Genomic DNA, 21,439 nt, shown 5'->3' with positions numbered 1-21,439 from the left:
CTTTATTGACATTTTGTCACTTTATGCAGAACTATGGTTACTGTTCAGCCACTATAGATATTTTCCAGTACTTTCACACATCGCTCCCCTACCGTGACTGATTTTGCAAGGCCTGCTGGACTGCCGAGGTTTCGACTGAGTCAAATGCTTTTTCATAATCAAATCAGTAATATTAATCAGTAATCATTACTAATTCATAAAATGTCAGATGTCCTGACAGGATGGTGGAAAAGATTAGTTTATTTCCGAACTTTCCCCTATGTTAGCACGAGCTGAGCCCGTGGGCTGTCGTCGGTACCCACTGTGCTTAGTGGCTGCGAGCTCATGAATGATCTCGAAACATACACGTGTCACAATTGGTACTCCCGAGCGAAAGGTACAGTAGAGTAGTTGCTCCTAACTTTTGCTGGCATCGTCATTTCCCACTTCATATATTTCAAATGCTTCACCTGTGTATGCCTTTCCAGGTAATCACCCACTCTTCCCTAGAGAGAGGTTGATGTTGTTGCTTGCTACGACTGAAGTTAGCTTTGCGGGTTCTGCCAGTAATTGCTCCGCCATAGCGCCACTTAAATAATAAATAGCGTTCACATGTCAGGCACATACACACATTCACACGTAAAAGTGAATAGTCACTATCGCTGCTATCATCTGGAGTGCCGAATCCTGCAGGAAAATAAAAGGCGTGAAACCTGTTTTCTACAGGCCGGTTTCCGCACATGTAGACAATGTACTGAAGTAAACTTTGGGGACTCCTGTTTTCTGGAGGTAAGCGAACATAATACTCTTCCCCGCTGTAACCTGGATAGCACATAATGTAATGTTCTTATAACCGCACACCACATGTGGAACACAGCAGGGATGCTACCAGGCCCCTCTTATACATCTACAGGTCGGTGTATCGAGTATTCCCAAGACTCCACCTGTTCTTTTCGTCTGTCCGATACGTGATCAAAATGCTGGACTTTGTTAAAAATGTCCAGACCAGGGTTAGTAGCCCTTTAATGCGGAAGGGGATGCATTGGAATGTTGGCTGCGATTTCGTGAGCGGTCTTCGTTTAACTGAATTTATTCACAACAATGGCGGCTGAATTTTAGATTTGAGTTTTTTTTTTTCAATTTGAGGTTTGACGTCCCGGAAGGACTTAAGAATTCATCTGAGGTATCGCCCAATTTGTCCAAATAAGACCTCATGTAGCCATCAAGGACTCTCTTTACACCAGCCTGGCATTGAAAGATTTCCTCGCGCGTCCAAGTGCTCGCATGCTCTTCCACTTGGACCGTCGCGTACGTATGGAAGTCACTAAGTTGTTATGCAAAGCACAGAGCGAGATGCTAGTATTTGAACACGCGGTGCAAAAGGCTGCAGCGACGGTCGGGTAGCCAAGCGAAGCTGATCATTTCGCTTCGACGGTGCGAACCCCTCTCACAGCTGCATTATCCGAGATATCTTTTTTTTTTTTTTATGCTTCCAGTTTGTGGAAGTCACTGCGCACTGACAGACGGGCACTCGTTTTAAGTTCGCAAGGATGTTTTAATCCTAACGGACTAGATTAATAGCGCGTGCATACGAATCCACCAACCTGCTTGGTAGAGGTGTGCGCGACCTGTTGCTGGCCGTTGACGTCCTTACGAACTGTGCCATTGGCTGCCTGTGGCTGCGGCTGTTTCTGCTTCGAGAGGTCTGCAAATGAGCAAAAGAAAGAACATTTAAAAACACCGCTGTAGTTACCGCGTTAATGAAGAAATGCATTTTCCCTTGGAAGCAAAAACGAGTTCTGAGGACCCGATCAAGTGCAGCCCTAACTCATGAACTATGGAGTAAGAACCGTTCGTGGAACAAAGATGAAGTTGTGCCTCATTACTGTAGGCATTTTTGTTCTCGAACAGACGTTTTCATAAAACGAGTCTTCCGTGGTAATGAATCGCATAGAAAAAAAGTACCCTAACAAGCACACTTCAATTAGTGTCAGCCTGTTTGCGTTGGCGTGCACAGTGAATTTGAAATCTGACAATTTTCGGACCAACAGGCTCATTACCCCAGAATACAGAATGTCTGAGATAATGGGGTACCGTTTGACACCTCCAGGGTTGTATGATCGCTTATTTGCGTGTCATGGATAAATTATTCACCGCTACAACAACTGGTGACATGCATGACGTCAGCAATCGGTCCGGCGAAAGGGACTGAATTCAGCTTCCTACTTTGCAGAAGCTGAAGAAGAGTTGTTCACTAATTGATGCAATGCGAAAAATGGCAAGGTGCATCGACTCAGATACCACACTGTAAAGCATGAAACCTCGCAAGAAAAAAATATCACCGATCAAGTAATTCTCACTATTTGATCGCGTTCCTAAACAGGCCTGCACTCAAAGTGCAGAACATGAAGCATATACGAGTGTGATAATAGATGTTTTGCTTTCATCAGTGTGCATATAAACGCGGAAAAATGCTTAGGCTCCAATGGGCTTCTGTGCATTTCCACCTCGTCGATTGTCCGGACAACGAGTTTCAATAATAATGAGGCGAAAATACATTAAAAATTTTGGTCCCCAGAGAAACTTCATGATTTGAGTCATAAATCATAGTCACAATTTGAGTCAAAGATGCGTCGATTTGGTCGTATTAATGCGACAACTTTATTACCACCCCTCACAAGTCACTTTACTACCCCTAAAAAGGACAATGTTTAACAGTCTAGGGAAGGAAGAGCAGTTTGCAATAGGTAAAGAAGCACTGGAAGTGGTAGGCGATTATATATGTGTAGGATAGATAATAACCGTAGAACCGGACCACGAAAGGGAAATAACTACGACAATAAGATTGGGATGGACAGCATTTGGCAAGTACTCGCATATTATGAGCAGCAGCTTACCGGTATCGCTGAAGAGGAAAGTATACAACAGTTGCATCTTACCTGTACTCACCTATGGGGCTGAAACGTGGAGGCTGTTGAAAAGGGTTCTACTTAAGTTTATGACAACGCAGAGGGCTATGGAACGAAAAATGGTAGGTGTAACGCTAATAGATATGAAGCGTGCAGAGTGGGTCAGATAAATAACTCGAGTTAATGACATTTTAATGGAAATCAAGAAGAAGAAATGGACATGAGCAGGGCATGTAGTGCGAAGAGAGGGCAACCGATGGTCGCTTGGGATAATAATTGCTTCACAGGACGGGAAAGGCGCAGTATCCATCACACTTGTTTCCGTGGACACCTAAACCACGTCGACGTCGTAAGGGAAGGGAGGAAAGTGGGAGTGAAAGTGGAAAGATAAAGATGAGCTGTATAGTGGTGGGCTACGGAGTGGATCTTTAACGTGCGCTGATATCGCCCAGTCATTGCACCTGCTACCGTTTCGGTGGTGGACGACGGCTACTACGGCGAGCGTCTTTATTTCCCTTTTCTTTCTTCTCTATTTTATCTTCTGTCCGCACGAGGCAGCGGCCTGACTTGCCTGATTTATTTATAGGAAAGGAAAGGCGCGGTAACTGTCTCACTTGTTTTCTGTGGACACCGCAACCGCGCCGTAAGGGAAGGGAGGAAGATGGGAGTGAAAGTGGAAAGAGAGAAAGAGGAGCCGTAGTGGAGGGCTACGGAGTAATTTCGACCACCTGGGGATCTTTAACGTGCGCTGACATCGCACAGCACACGGATGCCTCTTCGTTTCGCCTCCATCGAAACGCAGCCGCCGAGGTCGGGTTCGAACCCTGGTACTCTGGCAAAGCTAGTAGTCGGGCGTCTTACCACTGCACCACCCCGGTGGAACACGAGGCAGCGGAGGTGGCTCAGCGACAGAGCCAGTAGCAGGCCCGTGCATTTTCTTTCTTCCTTCAGTCACAACAACACGGACGCCTCTTCGTTTCGCTTTCATCGAAACGCAGGCGCCGCGGTCGGGATCGACGCTCAGGATAACGAATTGGATTCAAGGGAAGAAAAGCGTAGCAGGGGGCGACAGAAAATTAGGTGGGCAGATGAGGTTAAGAAGTTCGCAGGGGTCAAGTGGATACAGCTAGCACAGGACCGGACTAATTGGATAAATATGGGAGAGGCCTCCACGCTGCAGTGGGTATAGTCAGGCTGATGATGATGATGATGACGATGATGATGAAAACTCAGCTAGTGGCGGGCTTCCAGGAAACACGAGACATAGTCTGCAGTTTTTAGTACCGATTGTTTAGCTTCCGTTCCAAGCCGTGGTGCAGTGGTAAGACGCCCGACTACTGTGCCGGAGTACCCGGGTTCGAACCCGACCTCGGCGGCTGCGTTTCGATGGAGGCGAAACGAAGTGGCGTCCGTGTGCTGTGCGATGTCAGCGCACGTTAAAGATCCCCAGGTGGTCGAAATTATTTCGCAGCCCTCCACTACGGCTCCTCTTTCTCTCTTTCCACTTTCACTCCCAGCTTCCTCCCTTCCCTTACGGCGCGGTTGAGGTGTCCACAGCAAACAAGTGATACAGTTACCTCGCCTTTCCCTTCCTATAAATCAATAAAAGCCGCACGAAAACCACTAGCGCCTACCAAAACAGTGGGCACTTGGGCAACTACGAAACAATGGGCATCTTTTCAGCTATGGAGTATTACTGGTAATTGGTGGAAGTGAGCAAGCGAAATTATCGCACCAACTGAAAGGATATGAAAGCCATACACCATGTATGCGCTTTTTTTTTTTTTTTGCCTGATGGAGGTTGGTTTGGAGAGGGGTTCGCAAGAGTACAAGTTGTACACCCATAATAACATTATTACAGGTGCAAATTTTTTCACGCCTTTCAGGGGCCATCCCAGTGGCGTCCTGCATGCATATATGGAAGCATCGATTCCTCATGAGTACGTTTCACGAAACGCCTCGCCAATTTCACATACGGGATCCTGCAATCGGGCGCAACGCGCGCGCCCCACCATTTACGTGTCATCAGAAAACCCGTGACCAGCTTCAACAAGGAAGGAGGAGGGATACAGTGTCGGGAAGCATGTGTGCGCTGGCTAAATGCGGCTGTGTTCCCCACGCAGACAGGCAGACAAAACGAAGCAGCGAGCGGCGTTCTAATAGCGGACGTCCGGCACAGCCAGCGGCTGGCGCGTGCGCACGCAACGGCACGTGACGAGCAGCAGCGCTTTGCCCGTGTTGCTACACTTTTCGGTGTACCACAAGCGAAACCCAGAAGGAAATTTCCCCCCTTTGGAAACATTTCGATATTGCTGTCACGTATCCACTGAACCCCGCTGCTTAGTGCGTTATTTAAATCTAGTCTAGCCCTGAACAAAGCACGTTGCACCGTGTCTTGTCAAAGTGAGAGATTTAACGGCTAGCTCAGTGTGATCGGCGTAATAAAAGTTAAAACAACATCAGCCAGCTTCTCCTCCCTGAAGGGCCATTTATTGTTTGTCTTCTGGAACGAAAATATCTGGAGTCCCACACAGCAAGAGAAAACAAGATCTAAGTTTTACGAACTGACTTGTCTATATGATACCGATGTTTCCGCCATATTTCTTAACTAACTTCCTACTTTTATACCATAATTCAACACTATTTCGTGTGAATTCTTTCTGAATGCCCTAGGTTATATTTTGGCACTTTTTTGTTTTTCGATACTTTTGGGGCTGATTTTTCCTGCATTGTTTTTCTACCATAAAACTCCCGTCTCTCTCCACATCGGCTCTTGAGGGCTCCTTTTTTCAATAAATGCACAAATAAAATGGTTTTTTCATAAGTCCGGCTCCGCTAACCATGAAAACATGTGCCGACTGTGCACAGTACTGAACCGACCGGGTTTGTGTGTAGGTGTGCACAAGCGCATTGTTGTGCACTCGCGCCTTCTTGTGCAGTTTCGCGCAGTGTGTGCAATATCGCGCAGCGTTTGTGCAATATCGCGCAGCGTTTGTGCAGTTTCGCGCAGTCTTTGTGCAGTTTCGCGCAGTCTTTGTGCAGTTTCGCGCAGTCTTTGTGCAGTTTCGCGCAGTCTTTGTGCAGTTTCGCGCAGTCTTTGTGCAGTTTCGCGCAGTCTTTGTGCAGTTTCGCGCAGTCTTTGTGCAGTTTCGCGCAGTCTTTGTGCAGTTTCGCGCAGTCTTTTTGCGGTTTAGCGCAGTCTTTTTCCAGTTTCGCGTTTCCGGCCGCACCATTGCGGCTGCAAATGCACGCCCTGATATCCAATGCAGCAGCATCCCCACGATAATAAGATTGCACGTCGCATTGAAACACTCGAGGATACAATACGTGCATCTAGGCTCAAGAACTGAGTGACTATGGCTTGAGAAAATTAGCGATACCCCTTAAAACGATTGCTAGTGCGTGCGCTCCGGCTCGCGTCTTCAGGGTTTCGGGAAGAGAACTCTTGCCTCGTTTTGTACAAAAGTGGACTGTCCCTCGAATAAAGTCGTAAGAGAAACTGTTTTCAGCTTTATTATACTCTATGTGCTCATGAACAAAGTATAGGAAAATTTCCGGTGCCGAAAATTGGAATCGCATACAGTACACGAGAAAGTTTTCTGAAAGCCGCAAAAAATATGCCGAGTGTTTCAGGCAAGACATACTTCCAAAATATGCAGAGTTCAATAGAAGAAAATATTTTTAGAAAGACATTACTTGTGAGTTGTGCACTGGGTTTTATGGCACACAATCAGGTTAGGCCAATATAAATTATATTATATTATATTTATATATATATATATATATATATATATATATATATATATATATATATATATATATATATATATATATATATATATTTCAAGGATACGTACTATAATTTGTTTAGGATTTCCCCGTTTATATTTTCTCGGATTCAAGCTTTTAGTTTCCGAAATTAAAAAACACATATTGAAAAACTCCCGCCATCTTTTTCGTTCGAGAAGAGCTAGATGGAAATAAGATTCCCAAGTACATATTTTGCCAAGAGCTACGTGATGAATTTAGTTATATGAATTATTATATTAGCACCTGCGCCAACTATTCTTCCATTTGCGATTGTATGTACGGCGCCAGCCATTGCAGTGCGGAACATGCTTTCGAGATTAAAGTACATATTGCACTTATGTTAGTACATGCCGCTGGTAAGACATTGACAAAATAAAATTAAGAAGCACTATACATGTATGTTAACACATGCCGCTAGTGCGACTATGAATGATCCTTCAACCACCGCATCGTTTTTCCGGTACGCATGAAAAATTTCAAACGTCGAAGAGTGCTCCATAACATTTTGACAGCGCATGTGCATTCTTTCAAAGCTGCTACAGACGCATGTGTACAGCATTCGGCGTATCACTGGAACAATGCGCAGCAAATAAACGAAAAATGAGAATTCTGCCGCTCTAGGCAAAGTCCTCATTTTCCCTGACTTCTTGGTTTGCGAGGCTATCCAACCGCAAGCGTGGACTCAGATAGAATGCTGTATTACACGGGGGTGACATGAACTATACTTATTACCAATTCGCTCCCATTTTAGCCGTGAGTAGGGCTCGTAGTTAGCTAAGTAAGCTGCATGGAAGGAAACGACCTCTGGCGCAAAACGCTGCCTTGGTCGGATCGATATCGTCGTCCATGGAAGCGGCCTCCACTACGCTGCTATCGGGCTATGAAGGCGCCGATGATCTGTTCGCACAGAAAGGTTGCTGGCAAGGGGAGGAATCAGCGGAGGCTTCCAAACATGTCACACGGAGGTTTAGGAAGGACACAGCTGCACGGCTGCCCTAAAACAAAGTACCACATGCATATGGACAGCACTTTCGCGATAGAGCTCTGCAAACAATAGGGGGAGGGAGGCTCAAGGCACACCAAATGTGCGCACGCATGCTGTCCAAGGATACCCCTTCATCCGTAGTTGGGGTCAGCCCACTAGCTAGTTGTCCTCTCCAGAGAGCATGCCGTTAGGTGCTGTGCAACGAAGGTTTCTAGTGAAGCAGGGAACAGGCAGAAAGACATGGGACTTTACGAAAAGTATGTACACAGCCTTAACTAGCAACGCCTTTAGAGCAAAGCCACGCACCCTTTTGTACATGCCGCACAGAAATGATATAGGAGACAGGCGTGCTGTCTTGCTAACGAAGATATTGCCACCTGGCGGTTTGAGGTAGAGCTTGAAAGACGAAGTTTTAGACTCTCGTGCGCTTGGGCTAGCTAGGACTGTACCTAAGGATATATGAATCAGAGTTTCACCGATCTATGTCTATTTTTTGCTGTCAATCGACCTCCTTTTTCGGTGTCCATTGGCCTAAACTTCACACCCCGCAGGTAGTTATGGTCAGAAATTTGCTGGACCCTTAAAAGCTTCCTTTTCTAGTATTCTACCCATACAAACCAGCGGTTCGTCTGTTGAAATTGTCTTTCACGACATATTCTCGAATAATGCTAAAGACTTATCATCCGTTATTCTAAACGGATTATTAGAAGATTATTTAAGAAGCCTTTCTACGAGTTAAGTAGTAGCTACTGACGCATCTCAATGTATTGAAAAGGCGGGTGTGGGTATATATTGTCCGCATTTAGACTGGTCTTCTCCTGTCCGGCTTCCGGACTTCACCCCAATTTTTGAAGCGGAGTTTCTGGCGGTGGTACTCGCTTTACGGAAATTAGACTCCTCTTTTTCTAAAGTGGCAGTAATTTCAGACTCTCTACCTTTGTGTTCATCCCTCTCTTCGTCAGTGGATTCTGCAATAGTAAAAACCTTTCTCCCCCTGATCCCTAGACATTTGAAAATTGTACATATGGTATGGGTACCAGGCCACAGCAATGTGACTTTAAATGAATATGCTGACAATTTGGCAAAAGAGCCCCTTAATGGCCCCGTATTATCTATCCTTCCGGCGACCACGTACATCACCGCAGCGAGGTTTCGAAGAAACGTCTTATTAAATATGAAAAATGGACATCTTTTAAGATCTGCTGATCACCTGCATCTAAATTATTCTTGGAATAGAAAATTATGTCGTTCACAGCAACTTGAAATTTCTCTAACAAGGCTGCGATGCCGTATCCCGCCTTTAAATTTCTATCTTTACAGGTCTGGTTTGGCACTTTCTCCAGCCTGCGCATTTTGCGGTGAACAGGAATTATTTTTCGGTGAAAGGAATTATTAGATCACTTTTTTATTATTTTGCCACCGCTTCACTACGTTGAGAAGACAGTTGATGGAAAGGCCATTGCAACAGCTTAGTCTCAGTTTAAACAGCCCGATATTGTTATCATTTGGCGCCGCCATCACTGGGCACAGTCACAGGCCTGTTTTCACCACTATGCAAAATGTTTTACTGAAATCAAATAGTTTTCCTTGCTAAATATTTACACATCACTTGTTCTACAATTGCAGTGTCAATCACCCGTGTTTGTTACCACTTTTCATTTTATATTTAACTTATTTCCCGTGTTGTTTCCTTTCCTCTACCCCTCAAATCACTTCTTTTTATGCAAGTATATACTTCAAAAATTTTCTTTGCTACCCAATTCTCGGCCGATCCCCCTCTGTGGGTATGTGTCATAAGTTATTTGGTCAACAACAACAACAACGACTGTGGACTCTTGAGCCTGTGTCTCTGTGTTACCGTTTCCTGTGAACCTTTCCCGTGAACCCCTGTCTTGCCTGTGTGTCTTTGCCCTGTTACCGTTTGTCCATAAAACCCTGTCTTCGTGACAGTTTTGGTGGAGCCGGCTGAGTAATTGACCTTTCAATGTCGCACACCCCTCCGCGAACCAACGACACTGAGCTTTTGCCTGCGGACACGCCACTTCATCACGTCAGCCGGAGGAACCTGAGCCTTCCTCCTGAACACGGGCCCTTAGAGTTCACTTCAACAACGAACTTCCGGCCAGCCACGCAAAGCACTACGTCGGTCATGCAAGCTACTCCTGTTTACCTTCAAAACCCCCGAGTGCCGAAATCATTCCATGGCACTGCGCATGAAGATGTTGAGGACTGGCTAACTCAGAACGAGTCGCATCCTTTAATCAGTGGGACGAAAACTTAAAACTACGGAACGCCGGAACGCCATTTTCTGCCTGGAAGACCATGCTTTGACATGGTATGAGAACCGAGAAGGCACATTAACATCGTGGCCTCAGTTCCGCCGTCTTATCACAGAGGCGTATGTCAGCCTGGATAGGCGCGAACGAGCAGAACGCGCTCTGCAATCTGGGATACAGATGCCAAACGAGTCCGTCATGATGTATGTTGAGGACATGACGAAACTATTTCGACGTGCGGATCCCAACATGCCTGAAGACAGAAAGCTGCGCCACCTGATGCATGGGGTTAAAGAGCAGCTTTTTGCTGGTCTTGTGCGTAGCCCACCAACTACAGTTACCTCATTTTTAACAGAGGCGGTCAGGATGGAAAAGATGCTACACCAGCGCTCGCCTGTCTACGACAGCCCAATTCTCGTTACGACTGCTGCCGGGCCTCTTACAGCTGCTGTAAGCAATACTGACCACCTCCGAGATATTATTCGTGCAATTGTACGCGAGGAACTGTAGAAGGTTTGTGGCACGTTCCAACCCAGGGGTGATTCTGTCGCACATATATTCCTCGAAAACATTCAGCAAGTCACGCAGCCATCTCTGCATGTTGCTGAAGCTCAAAGTACCCATGTTCCTGATTATCCTCTTCCGACTTACACTGACATTCTCCCACGCCCAGTTCCCGTCCTCGCTCCGTTGTCTACATTACCACCAACCCTGTGCATGCCCGCTCAGCTGCCAACGCAGTACATTCCTGTACAGCAACCAACGCGGTACGTGCGGCCATCGCGGTCACACATACGACGAACGGACGTCTGGCGGGCCCCTGAGAGCCGCCGCCTTTGCTACCACTCTGGGGAACCTGGTCACATTTTCCGATGGTGCCCTTATCGGGAACTCAAACCGGAGGGCTTTTACGCCAACGCACCTAGACGCACGTTCGGTCAACGATCTCGTGACATACAGCTTCACAACCTCGCACAAGAGAACCTCCGTATGGCACGCCGACAATCCAGGTCTCCATCTCCACGTCGGCCATCCCCTTCAACAACAGCTGACTTCCTGCGAGCACCGCCTAGTCGCTCGCCAAGCCCCCGCCGGGAAAACTGAGTAGAGCGACCTCCGGGGGCGAGGCCGCTAAATGTCAGCACAAAGAAATCCCCCCAATGAGAACAGATATGGACTTTGGAGCAGAAACGACAGCATTTGGTTCACGAAACCGGCTATCTCTGGACATCCCTGTGTGCATCGATGGTCATAATGTCAGCGCTTTAGTGGATACCGGAGCAGACTTTTCGAGTTTGAGTGGGAAACTTGCAGCGCATCTTAGGAAGGTTATGACAACATGGTGTAGCACGCAGATACGCCCGGCTGGGGGGCATGTAATTAATCCTATTTGGCAGTGCACGGCTAGAATCCAGATTCGTACGTCAACTTTCGTTGTCAGCTGCGTAGTTCTCCGGGAATGTTCTCGTGATTTGATTCTCGGTGTGGATTGCCTGCGGGAATATAGCGCCATCATCGATCTCCGACAGCGAGCGGTCTCATTCTCAACGGAGAAAGCGGCTGCCAGGCCCACCGACGGCTAACGTACGTGCGCCCTACGAGTTTCAGCCGAGTGTATTTCAGTGCCTCCCCGCTCCAGCGCGCTTGTGAGTGTTGTATGCGACGGGCTATGTGACGGGCCGATAATTGCTAAAGGAAACCGTTCGCTTTCATTTTCTCATGGCATCTGTTGGTTCGATTTATGGGGTTAAGGTCACCAATCGACTCAGTAGATTAGAACTGCTGTAATGGAGGACTCTGGGAATTTCAACTACCTGGGGTTCTTTACTGTGCACTGACATCGCACAGCACACGAGCGTCTTGCTTTTTATCTCAATCGAAAGGCTCGGGATTCGATCCCGCCTCCTTCGTTCGCCAGTCGAGCACCCTAACGCCGAGCCATCGCCACTAGGGCGAATATGTAAGGTGTGTATGTCTAACGAGGAGACACAAAATGACTTCAATGAATTGTTATTTGTTCTAGCATGACCTTTATTGAGCTACAACTGGTTTTAGCAGGTATAGTATACTATTTTGTTCAGTATTCCATTCAGGCTTATTCATATGTCAGCTTAGACTGTATTAATATGACTGCACCTTTTTATGGGATCTGACAGAAGGATCTGATGCTTATGCCGTTCAGAACGCAGTGCTAAGCGCAAAAATCCCCCGAGATGTTTGAGGTAGTTGGAGATTCATGATCAAAACAGCGCACACAAACAACACAGAGCACGAGAAGGGAGGTACCAGCCAGCTGACTCGTAACTGAAGTTTTAAGAAAACGACCAAGTATATAAACTAACTACTTGCACAGATACCACCAACGTGGAGGCACGTTAAAACGCATGGCATGAAGGGTTACCAATCAGCAGCAGAACACAGCCGGTTATCCAAGCAATGGAATTCTAGGTCCTGTCATCACCTTGTAGCGAAAAGTGTTTCGGACTGAAGTCGGACGGTTGACAAGCAGTAGTTTTACCGATCACGTTATCACCAAGGTAGGATATAGAGTGATCCGGTAGGTCAAAGCAGGAGCCAACTGGCGAGGTCGGATAGATAGTGAGCGCCGAATGTCGATTGTCATCCCTTACACGCTCAGATGCTCCCACTTTGTCTGAAAGGAGCTGGCAAGGAGGTACAATATCAAGGTCGTGTTCGATATGAGAAAGCTGGCCACGATTTGTCCACAAGAGGATCGCGAGGATGAGAACAATAAAAAAAGGTGGTCTTGAACAACAAAACATGTCGCGTTTTACCACTTCTCAGGAGGGTGTTGTTTACCGTCTGCCGTTGACATGTGGTAAAGTACAGTCATGAGCAAACGTGGTATACAACACGCAGCCGGTGGCGGAGCTCGAGAAAAATGCATTTCAACAACATCTAGTAACTGCTATCTGTAATCGAGACAATCGTGGCGATGTGCCATTTTATCGATTTTATCGACACGCATATATCGCGGTCCCTGTCGCTGTCTCAAGATGGTGTTAAGTGCAGTTTCCCCGAGCTCTACCACCAGCTGCGTGCTGTATACCACTTTAATTCACGACTGTACATCAGCCAAATGCGGTGCTGTTTGAACGTTAGGCGCTTCGAGCATCGAAATTACTTGACAGTTACTTGCGGGACAACCTACCCGAACACTGGTGAATTTGTAAATGCATAGTGATACTTTTATTAGAAGACTATATTACGAGAGTCTCGAAAGCCAGCTGGAGTTGCTCTTTAAGCAATTGGTTTTACCAAAGACTGCAACTGAAGGTAAACGAAAAAAAAAAAACATGGGCAGAACTTGTCATTCTGGACATGGGATCATTTTAGCCACATTAGAATATATTGGCTTGGTTTAGTTTGTGGGGTTTAGCGTTCCAAAGTCACTCAGGCTATGAGAGACGCCGTAGTGGAAGGCTCCGGGAACTTCGACCACCTGGGGTTCTTTACGTGCGCTGACACCGCACAGCACAGTTGAACCTTGTTTTTTGTCTCCACCGAAAAGCGGCCGCCGCAGCCAGAATTAGATCCTGCATTCTGCCCAGGCAGCGCAAAATGTCGGGCACTTGAGTGTCCCTTATGAGCAAAAGGGGCAAGGTCAGCTCACCTAAAACCCCTGTTGGACCCTTGGGGAGAGCATGTGGGCAAGCCCAAATTGGGCTTGCCTCTGTTCATGCTGCATGGGTTCCATCTAGGTATTGTAGGGGCTAACCAAGTCATCATACCCCATCAATGTACAGCAGTCGAGCGCCCTAACCTTGCGCCACCACGGAAGGTCTAAAAATTGGAAGTCACCATTTGGCTAGTTATAAAGTATATTTATGCAATGTGTCGTGTTTTATGGCGCATAAGCATCTAAAGCTTCTAAGATTTAATGTTTAAGTAGCCATTAAACCATCCATATGATATATCAAAGTGATATTTCGAATCAACAGAACCAACAGAATGTTATTTAGAGACCTTTTTGCAAGACTTGGTGATACACTATAAATGCTGTCAAAATAGCATCCACATTTTTCCATGCCCTCCAAGGATTGAGGGAAAATTCATCGAGCCAGAGTATGAAATGTTTCGTCATTCTGTTGACTAAAATCTTACGTCCATGAGGATCACGAAAGTGTGAGGAATGAAGATAGCCGTGTCCTTGTTTATGTGCTTGGTTGTCAATAACGTCATTCCAGCGACCGCATACATGACAATGTCAGCATTTGCATCTAGCAGGGTCGAACTGATCGCATTGAACCCCTTTCATAAATGTTAAATCTGCTTCACTTCAGTGCAGTATGCCCTACAAAAACTGAAAAAAAAAAAAAAAATCAGAACTGTCTATTGCCGTGATGCAGATTGTAAGCACTGTTTTCAGCAGCATCGCTATCGCTATACGAGTGCTCGTTCTAGCTCTCCAGGGAATGTTTTCGCCGCTGTTCCTCGGGCGACGGGTTCCAGTACCTCTAACAAACCCCCATAGAATATTTAGCAGGGGTACGGATTAAGTAGGCAGCCGTGCTCGAGCAACGACAACGGCGTAAGTTAAGGGTCCGGGGACAGGCCTTGAGGGGACGTCGGCGTACGTCAGGGGAACGGCGACAGGTCTTGGGAGGCGTCGGCTTAAGTCAAGGAAGCAGCAGGCGATAGCAGATGGGAAGACGGAAGCGGCTCAGCAACCTGCTTATGAATAGCATATCGGAGGGAGCCAAATATGATGGCTGCTCTTGAGGGAGGCAGTTTAAAAAGCTGACGCGCCACCTCTTCATGAACGAAGGCTGATTTTCTGCAGCAGTGAGGAGTTGTCACATGAAGGAGTCAGTCTGGAAAACGATTCAACCTAAGCTTCGCGCTGACGCGTCAACACCGTGCACGCTTGCAGAGCTCCTCGAATCTCTGGCAGAGCGTGAACACTTCGGCAACAATGCGCAAGTGGCGCGCTAACAGCATCTGAAAGGCGGCATTGTCAATACCTTTCAAGGTGTGTTTGATCTTGTCGGCCTCAGACATGACGTTCACACGTTTGCATAAGTTGACGACTTCTATTAGCTTGTAAGTTTTCGCCGACCTGCTGTAACCATTCAATGTAAGCGCTGCTCTGCGCTCAATTTCTTGACAGCCGGCCGACCAAACAGTTTTGAGAACTTCATTTTAAAAGCAGCCCAAGTGCGGATGTCGCCCTCAGGGTTACGGTACCGCAAGTTAGCTATGCCGATGAGAAAAAAAAAAAAAACGTTATTGAGCTTCGTCTAGTCATCCCATTTGGTGTAAAGATTCATCCGTTGGTAAGAAGTGCGCTATCTTTCACGTTATGCTCGTCGGTCCCGCGGGCCCGCTTGCGCGGCTTGGTAATTGAAGTCCTCAGGCAACGCAGGTATGATGAGTGTGAGGCTACACACATATATATATATATATATATATATATATAGAGAGAGAGAGAGAGAGAGAGAGCTCCAGGACCGACGTTGTTACTCGGAGGCTCCACCAAATTTCAGATGGGGGTTTCTTAGCGGTACTGGAACCTGAGGAGCAGCGACAAAAACAGTCCGTGGGCAGCCACATCGAGTACACGCAACAAGAGCAATCCCGCTGAAAGCAATAATCACTGCGTTCTTCACTGCCGCGCACAGATTCTCGGAAGTCTCGAGTCACACCAGCCCTGCTAAAGCCCTCTAACACGCGTAGTCTGCTCTTCGGAATTGTCTCTGTGAGGCTGCAAGCACAAGACGAACTCTTCAAGTTCGCAACGAGCATGATTCGTCGGAAACTGGACAAGACCACCGCAGCCCAGCGGGAAGGTTTGACAGCCAGACGCGTTTTAGGAAACCGCATACCTGCAGAGGCCCATTTGTCTGCTTCGTAAGTCCGAAAAAACTCTGCCAGAAATCCATCACTGGGCGGGCGGCTTTCTGCAGCATCGTCAGTCGGTATCTGCGGTATGAAAACTTTTCTCAACCTCCAAGGCTACGGTGGTGTGTCGTTAGCAGTATGGTGAAAAACTAATCATTCCTGTGTATGGCTGATAGCACCAGTAAGAATCGAGAGCGTCGTTTCGTTACAAGCAGTGCGTCAGTGCTTGTCCCAGGAAACGCAAGAACAAGATAAACGCATGACGTCATGGAAGCTTTGTTCGTATGAAAAATACAGAGCAGCGTATCAGCAAACCCCTCGCCCTCTTTTCAGCCGTAGTAGTAACACGGAGGGAATCCGTTTAGCTCTTGAGTACTGATGATAGCACCATGTCTGAAGTGCGCGAGGGCGAACGGCAACGTTGGATGATCCTTATTTGCGCAAATGCAGCTAACACTGTGTGCAAACAGAGTACAAAAACCTCAATACCTACTGGCCATTGACCTCCACTGAGTATAGCTTCGAGAATGTGAGACAGTCCTGAAGGTTTAAAGGTCATAATTGCGCTGCTCTCGCAAAGAAAAAGTCTGACACGCTGCCAAGTAGTTTTTAATGTTTGTAGTTGCAACCGTGTTGTCAAATCAGTCATACGAGTTCTCTTTGTTCATGCGTAACCAGCAGCTGGTGGCGGTGGTGGTGCACAGACACAGAATTGCGACCAATGCCTGACGGCCCATTCTTTCTCTTATCTTAATTTGTTAAGGCGGAAGCCTTATTTGGCTCATGAGAAGGAACAGTTGTCGTCGGGCGAGTCCGAAAAATGTGTTGCCGGAAGTCGCGGTGCCAAACGGCCACGCGACGTCGCCCGAAGGTGTATATCATCTTATCAGATATATCGCTTCTGGGGTAATGCTAAGTCATAAAGCGTACGTAATACTCAGTCATACAGCGCTATAACAAGCCATGTAGCCATGACTAGCCACTGCGTTATCCTAGGCGCTATCATAGGTCATAGCGTCATGAGAGTTATATGTAGCTTCATACTAATCATGTGGAGTTACATCGAAGACATGTCAAGTGATTCAGGATGGCTAGTAAAAGGTGAGGACGTCACACTGGAGTCACGGTGCAAAGAGTTGTCACGTCATTCAGGATCATCAGCAGCAAAAACGCTGTTTTCGCATTTCTCCACTGAAGCAGACTTCAGTGAAAGATTTTTCTTGACGAAGCGCAGTGAACTGTCCACAGAATGGGGTGCATAGCTTCGCTGCCCAGATGGCGCTGTTCTGGCAATGATCGCGGCGGTCGCAGCGGAAGCAAAACAGCTGCTTTAAACGGAGGAGGTTACTTGCCTTAATTGGAATTGAAAATTATTTTAACGCGATAGCCTTAAAGGTTCGTCAATGCTGGCGTTAGAGGCGACGTTGTGAGCGAAAATTCACGAGCATGGCGCTGGCAGGTGGTAGCTGTCAGCTGACATGGCTGCGCACTGACTGGACGTAGGATTGCCTGACGTTAGGTTTGACAAGAGCTGCGCACTTGGGGCTCTCCTATCATGTGAAAGAGCGATGCCAGAATCAACCTGCGAGGACCATTGCATATACATTACCCCACATTCATACGTTATATAGCCTACGCTATATAGCACCACATACCCTTAAAGGTGCGGCTTAAGTATACCTCATATATATTTTTATCCTATGCTAAATTTAATTTATTTTTCAAGACATTCTTGGTCGTTAAAGGGATGCGACAACACAACTGATAGAGGGTTCTCAGCCCTCTTAAGTAGTGTAGGCACTGCGTGCCATCATATACAGTATCAAGAAGGCATTAGAAATGGTCGAAATATTGGTGGCTTAAAATGCAGGCAGGAACCTAGAGATGCGACCCACAACTTATATAGCGTATGGTTCACTAAAGACTTAATCTCGAGGGATCCCATGCAAGTTCTAAGCATTGTTGTGAGAAATCAGAGGTTGGTGTAACTAGCTATTAGCGTTTTTAAACACGTCTCAAACGAAAAGCTCCTAAAATCCCATCCATCAATCCAGAGTGGAGTCACTGAAAAATAAAAATTTTTCTAATCTCCTGTTGCCCCGTGTGTTATTGATGAAACCGTGAGCGACTAACATTTTGTGCGAGGCATTAATACCCCAACTGAGTTCACACGAAAACCAGACAAGTGCCAAGTTGGGAACTGGGCAGTCTTCGACAACAAATGCATATTTTTCTGCTGAACAGTATTGTTACACGTCACCAGTGCTAGATACAGCCTAAAAGCCACCTTTTACCAAGAACAAGAATTGGATGGAGTTGCCCTTAGTGGCGCCTTTAGCATGCAACAAGAAAAGGGATGAGTTGTTCTCCCGCACCGGCTGCTCGCTTAGAGTGCCTTTGATTGGATTGGCTGCGCATGAGGTTTTAACGCAAGGACGCTTCTGGTCGTCGGGCCTGAATAGAAAACAGGCTTCGGAGGCAGGCGTGTGGTGATTTACACTAGAGGTGTCAAGCCGGACGCACCCATGGGCGTCATTCCTCAGCATTTCACTGCGCTTTAGGTGCGAGCCTAGAGCGAGCCCATCTTCCATTTCCTCGCACCCTTCAATAAGACGGTGTGATTCGGACTATATTATTCATCCTAGCCCACGCCAGTGCACTAGGCAATGCGTTCCGAGTCCATTCGCTGCCCAGCACGACAATCTCGTGTCGTGGTGACATATGGGCCCTCAAGAAATAAACACCGCCTCAGACCCTCAAGTACAGGCCATAAAAGATCACCGGAGGCGACGGTCTGTTTACTTTACCCCTTAACGCACGCACTATCTTCGCAGCCCTATCGTCAGAGCGCAGTGCTCTCCGATAAGAGGACAATGAAGCCCCTCGCAAGACAGCGCATCAAACATGCTCGCAGGTTTGCTGCTATGCACAACGCTATTCCTCCTGCGCAAGAAAGAGACACGATATTTGGGCAGATGCTGAACGAAATTCCTTCACAAGCAAGCCCGACCGTTGCTAGCGGCATGTTCTTCGCAAGCACAATGTTTCGCGAGTCAGTGCAAAGTCGTAGTGTATAAATATTTCATGAACGCTAAGCTTCTCGAAGCAGTATGGGCACCTTCACGCCGCCATGCGTGGTTTTTGCAGACAAGTAAGCTTCGGGATGCCGCAGAGGCGAAGAATGATGACCAGAGACCGTCTCACACCACAGACCAGAGCAGAACATTAGCAAGTATAGGCGGAAGAGGCTGACGAAAATTTTGGTGATCGGTATGTGAAATTTGAACACTAATCTTCGAGCATTTTGGTGCCGCGATATGCCAAGATGTGGCCAGTTGATACCGGTACGCTTTCATCGAGCGGCCGTGACTAAGGCAAAAAAATCTGAGGGACACACGCCTCTACATATGTGCACTTTTACACTACTCCCCAATATCCCACACAACGATCACCACCATCATCGTCAGATGGACTATACCCACTGCAGGACGAAGGTCTCTCCCATTTTCCTCCAATTAACGTGGTCCCGTGCTAGCTACATCCACTTGACCCCCGCAAATTTCTAAACCTCATTCACCCACTTAATTTTCTGCCGCCCCCTGCTACGCTTACTTTCCCTTGGAATCTAATTGGTTACTCTTAGAGACCACAGTAAGTAACTCAGGGGACCAACTGCAACTAATGATAAATGATCTAGACAGGAGAAGCAGAAATGTAGGAAAGGTTAATATGCAGAAGGCTAAGGTAATGCTGAACAGCCTGGGAAAGGAACAGCAGTTTAAAATAGGTAGCGAAGCGCTGGGAGTGGTAGGCGAATATGTCTACTCAGGACAGGTATACGACCACAGATCTGGACCATGAAAAGTAAATAACTAGGAGAATAAGATTGGAATGGAGCGCATTTGGAATGTACTCAAACATGACAAGTAGCTTACCGGTATCACTCAAAAGGAAACTGTAACAATTGCATTCTACCGGTACTGACCTATGGGGCTGAAACATGAAGGTTAACGAAAAGGGTTCTACTTAAGTTGAGGACAACGCAGAGGGCCATGAAACGGGAAACGGTAGGTGTAACGTTAAGATATAGGAAGCGTGCTGAGTGGGTCAGAGAAATAACTCGTTACTGATATTCTAGTCGAAATTAAGAACAAAAAATGGGCATGGGCAGGACATGCAGTTCGAAGAGAGGATAACCGATGGTCCCTAAAAGTAACCAGTTGGATACCAACGGAAGATTAACGTAGCAGGGGGCGGTAGAAAATTAGGTGTGTGGATAAGATTAAGAAATTCGGGGGGGGGGGGGGGGGGGTCAAATGGTTGCAGCTAGCTCAGTACCGGATTAATTGTAAGAAAATGGGAGAGGCCTTTGCCTTGAAGTGGGTATAGTCAGGCTGATGATGATGATACCATCGGTTGTCCTCTCTCCGCTCTACATGTCCTGCCCATGTCCATTTCTTCTTAATTTCAATTAGAATGTCAGTAACTTCAGTTATTTCTCTGGCCCACTCTTCACAATTCCTATCTCAACGTTGCAGCCACCATTTTTCGTTCCATATCCCTCTGAGCGGTCAACTTAAGTAGAACTCTCTTGATTAACCTCCATGTTTCAGCCCTAAAGACGAGTACCGGTAGGACACAACTGTTATACACTTTCCTCTTGAGGGATACCAATAAGCTACTAGTCATAATGTTTCAATACTTTCCAAATGTGTTCCATCCTAATCTTATTCGCCTAGTTATTTCCATTTCGTGGTCCAAATCTGCGGTCACTACCTGCCCTAAGTAGACAGGCATATTCGCCTACCACTTCCAGCGCTTCGCTAGTTATTTTAAACCACACGAGGCAATGTCATCTGCGAATTTCCGATTACTGAGATATTTTCTGTCGACCCTAATGCGTAAGTGCTCCCATTCCATCTCTTTGAATACACCCTCTAAGCAAGCAGTAAATAGCAGACATAATGATGCTTCGGCTACAATTGCCTTCACACCAAGGTCTCGTGAGATCTACATAGTGTCAGGAGATGTTTTCTAGGTGTTTCACCAAAACCTCGCTCCCAAAGACGATGACTATGTATGGGTTACGTGACGTCTCAGCAGTTGTAGAAGTCACGAGGAAGCAGTCGAAAGGGACGGTTTAGTGCATGAATAGAATGAAGTTCTCGTTCGTGTTTCTGTGTTGAAGTGACCCTTTGCTAACATTGGTATGGAGCGGACAGCAGAAAATATCAGACCAGGCGCTTCGAAAAAATATCTGACGGAGCCACTGACCTCGTGTAGTCTCGCGACCATATTCGTCGCGACATAATTACGTATCAGCCAGCTCAAATATAGTGTAACCCCTACCTCTGCTGTACCATCCTCCGCTTTCCACCTAAAGCTTCCGTCTTTTCCTCACTAGCAGCACGCTTACCCGCCATTCATTTCCGTCCTCCTGCTGTGTCACTACTATGCTTCACGGTAGTCACTACTCGCCTTCTCACGTAGCACCACGCACAGGTTGCACCCTATTCGGCTCTCATCATACCCTCTCCCTTCTACAGTAATCACCTTCCGGTTGCTCGTCCTTCCATCCTCTTCACAACTTCACAATCCCTTAAGTCATCATTTGTCTC

At 46.8% G+C, this 21,439-nt stretch overlaps 1 protein-coding gene across 1 annotated transcript in view; it reads right to left on the bottom strand.

Moving 5' to 3' along the window:
- LOC146178152 (uncharacterized) overlaps positions 1-21,439 on the bottom strand; it is a 70,093-nt gene that overhangs the window by 28,090 nt on the left and 20,564 nt on the right. The window contains exon 2 of the mRNA XM_084577972.1: positions 1,584-1,684. Coding sequence (XP_084434098.1) covers positions 1,584-1,684 — 101 coding nt within the window. The remainder of the gene's footprint in view (positions 1-1,583; positions 1,685-21,439) is intronic.

This window comes from Amblyomma maculatum, chromosome 9, assembly GCF_055883805.1.
Source record: "Amblyomma maculatum isolate TAMU_Amacu chromosome 9, ASM5588380v1, whole genome shotgun sequence".
Lineage (NCBI taxonomy): Eukaryota > Metazoa > Arthropoda > Arachnida > Ixodida > Ixodidae > Amblyomma > Amblyomma maculatum.
The sequence above is the reverse complement of the archived record's forward strand: the minus strand, read 5'-3'. Positions and strand labels throughout refer to the sequence as shown.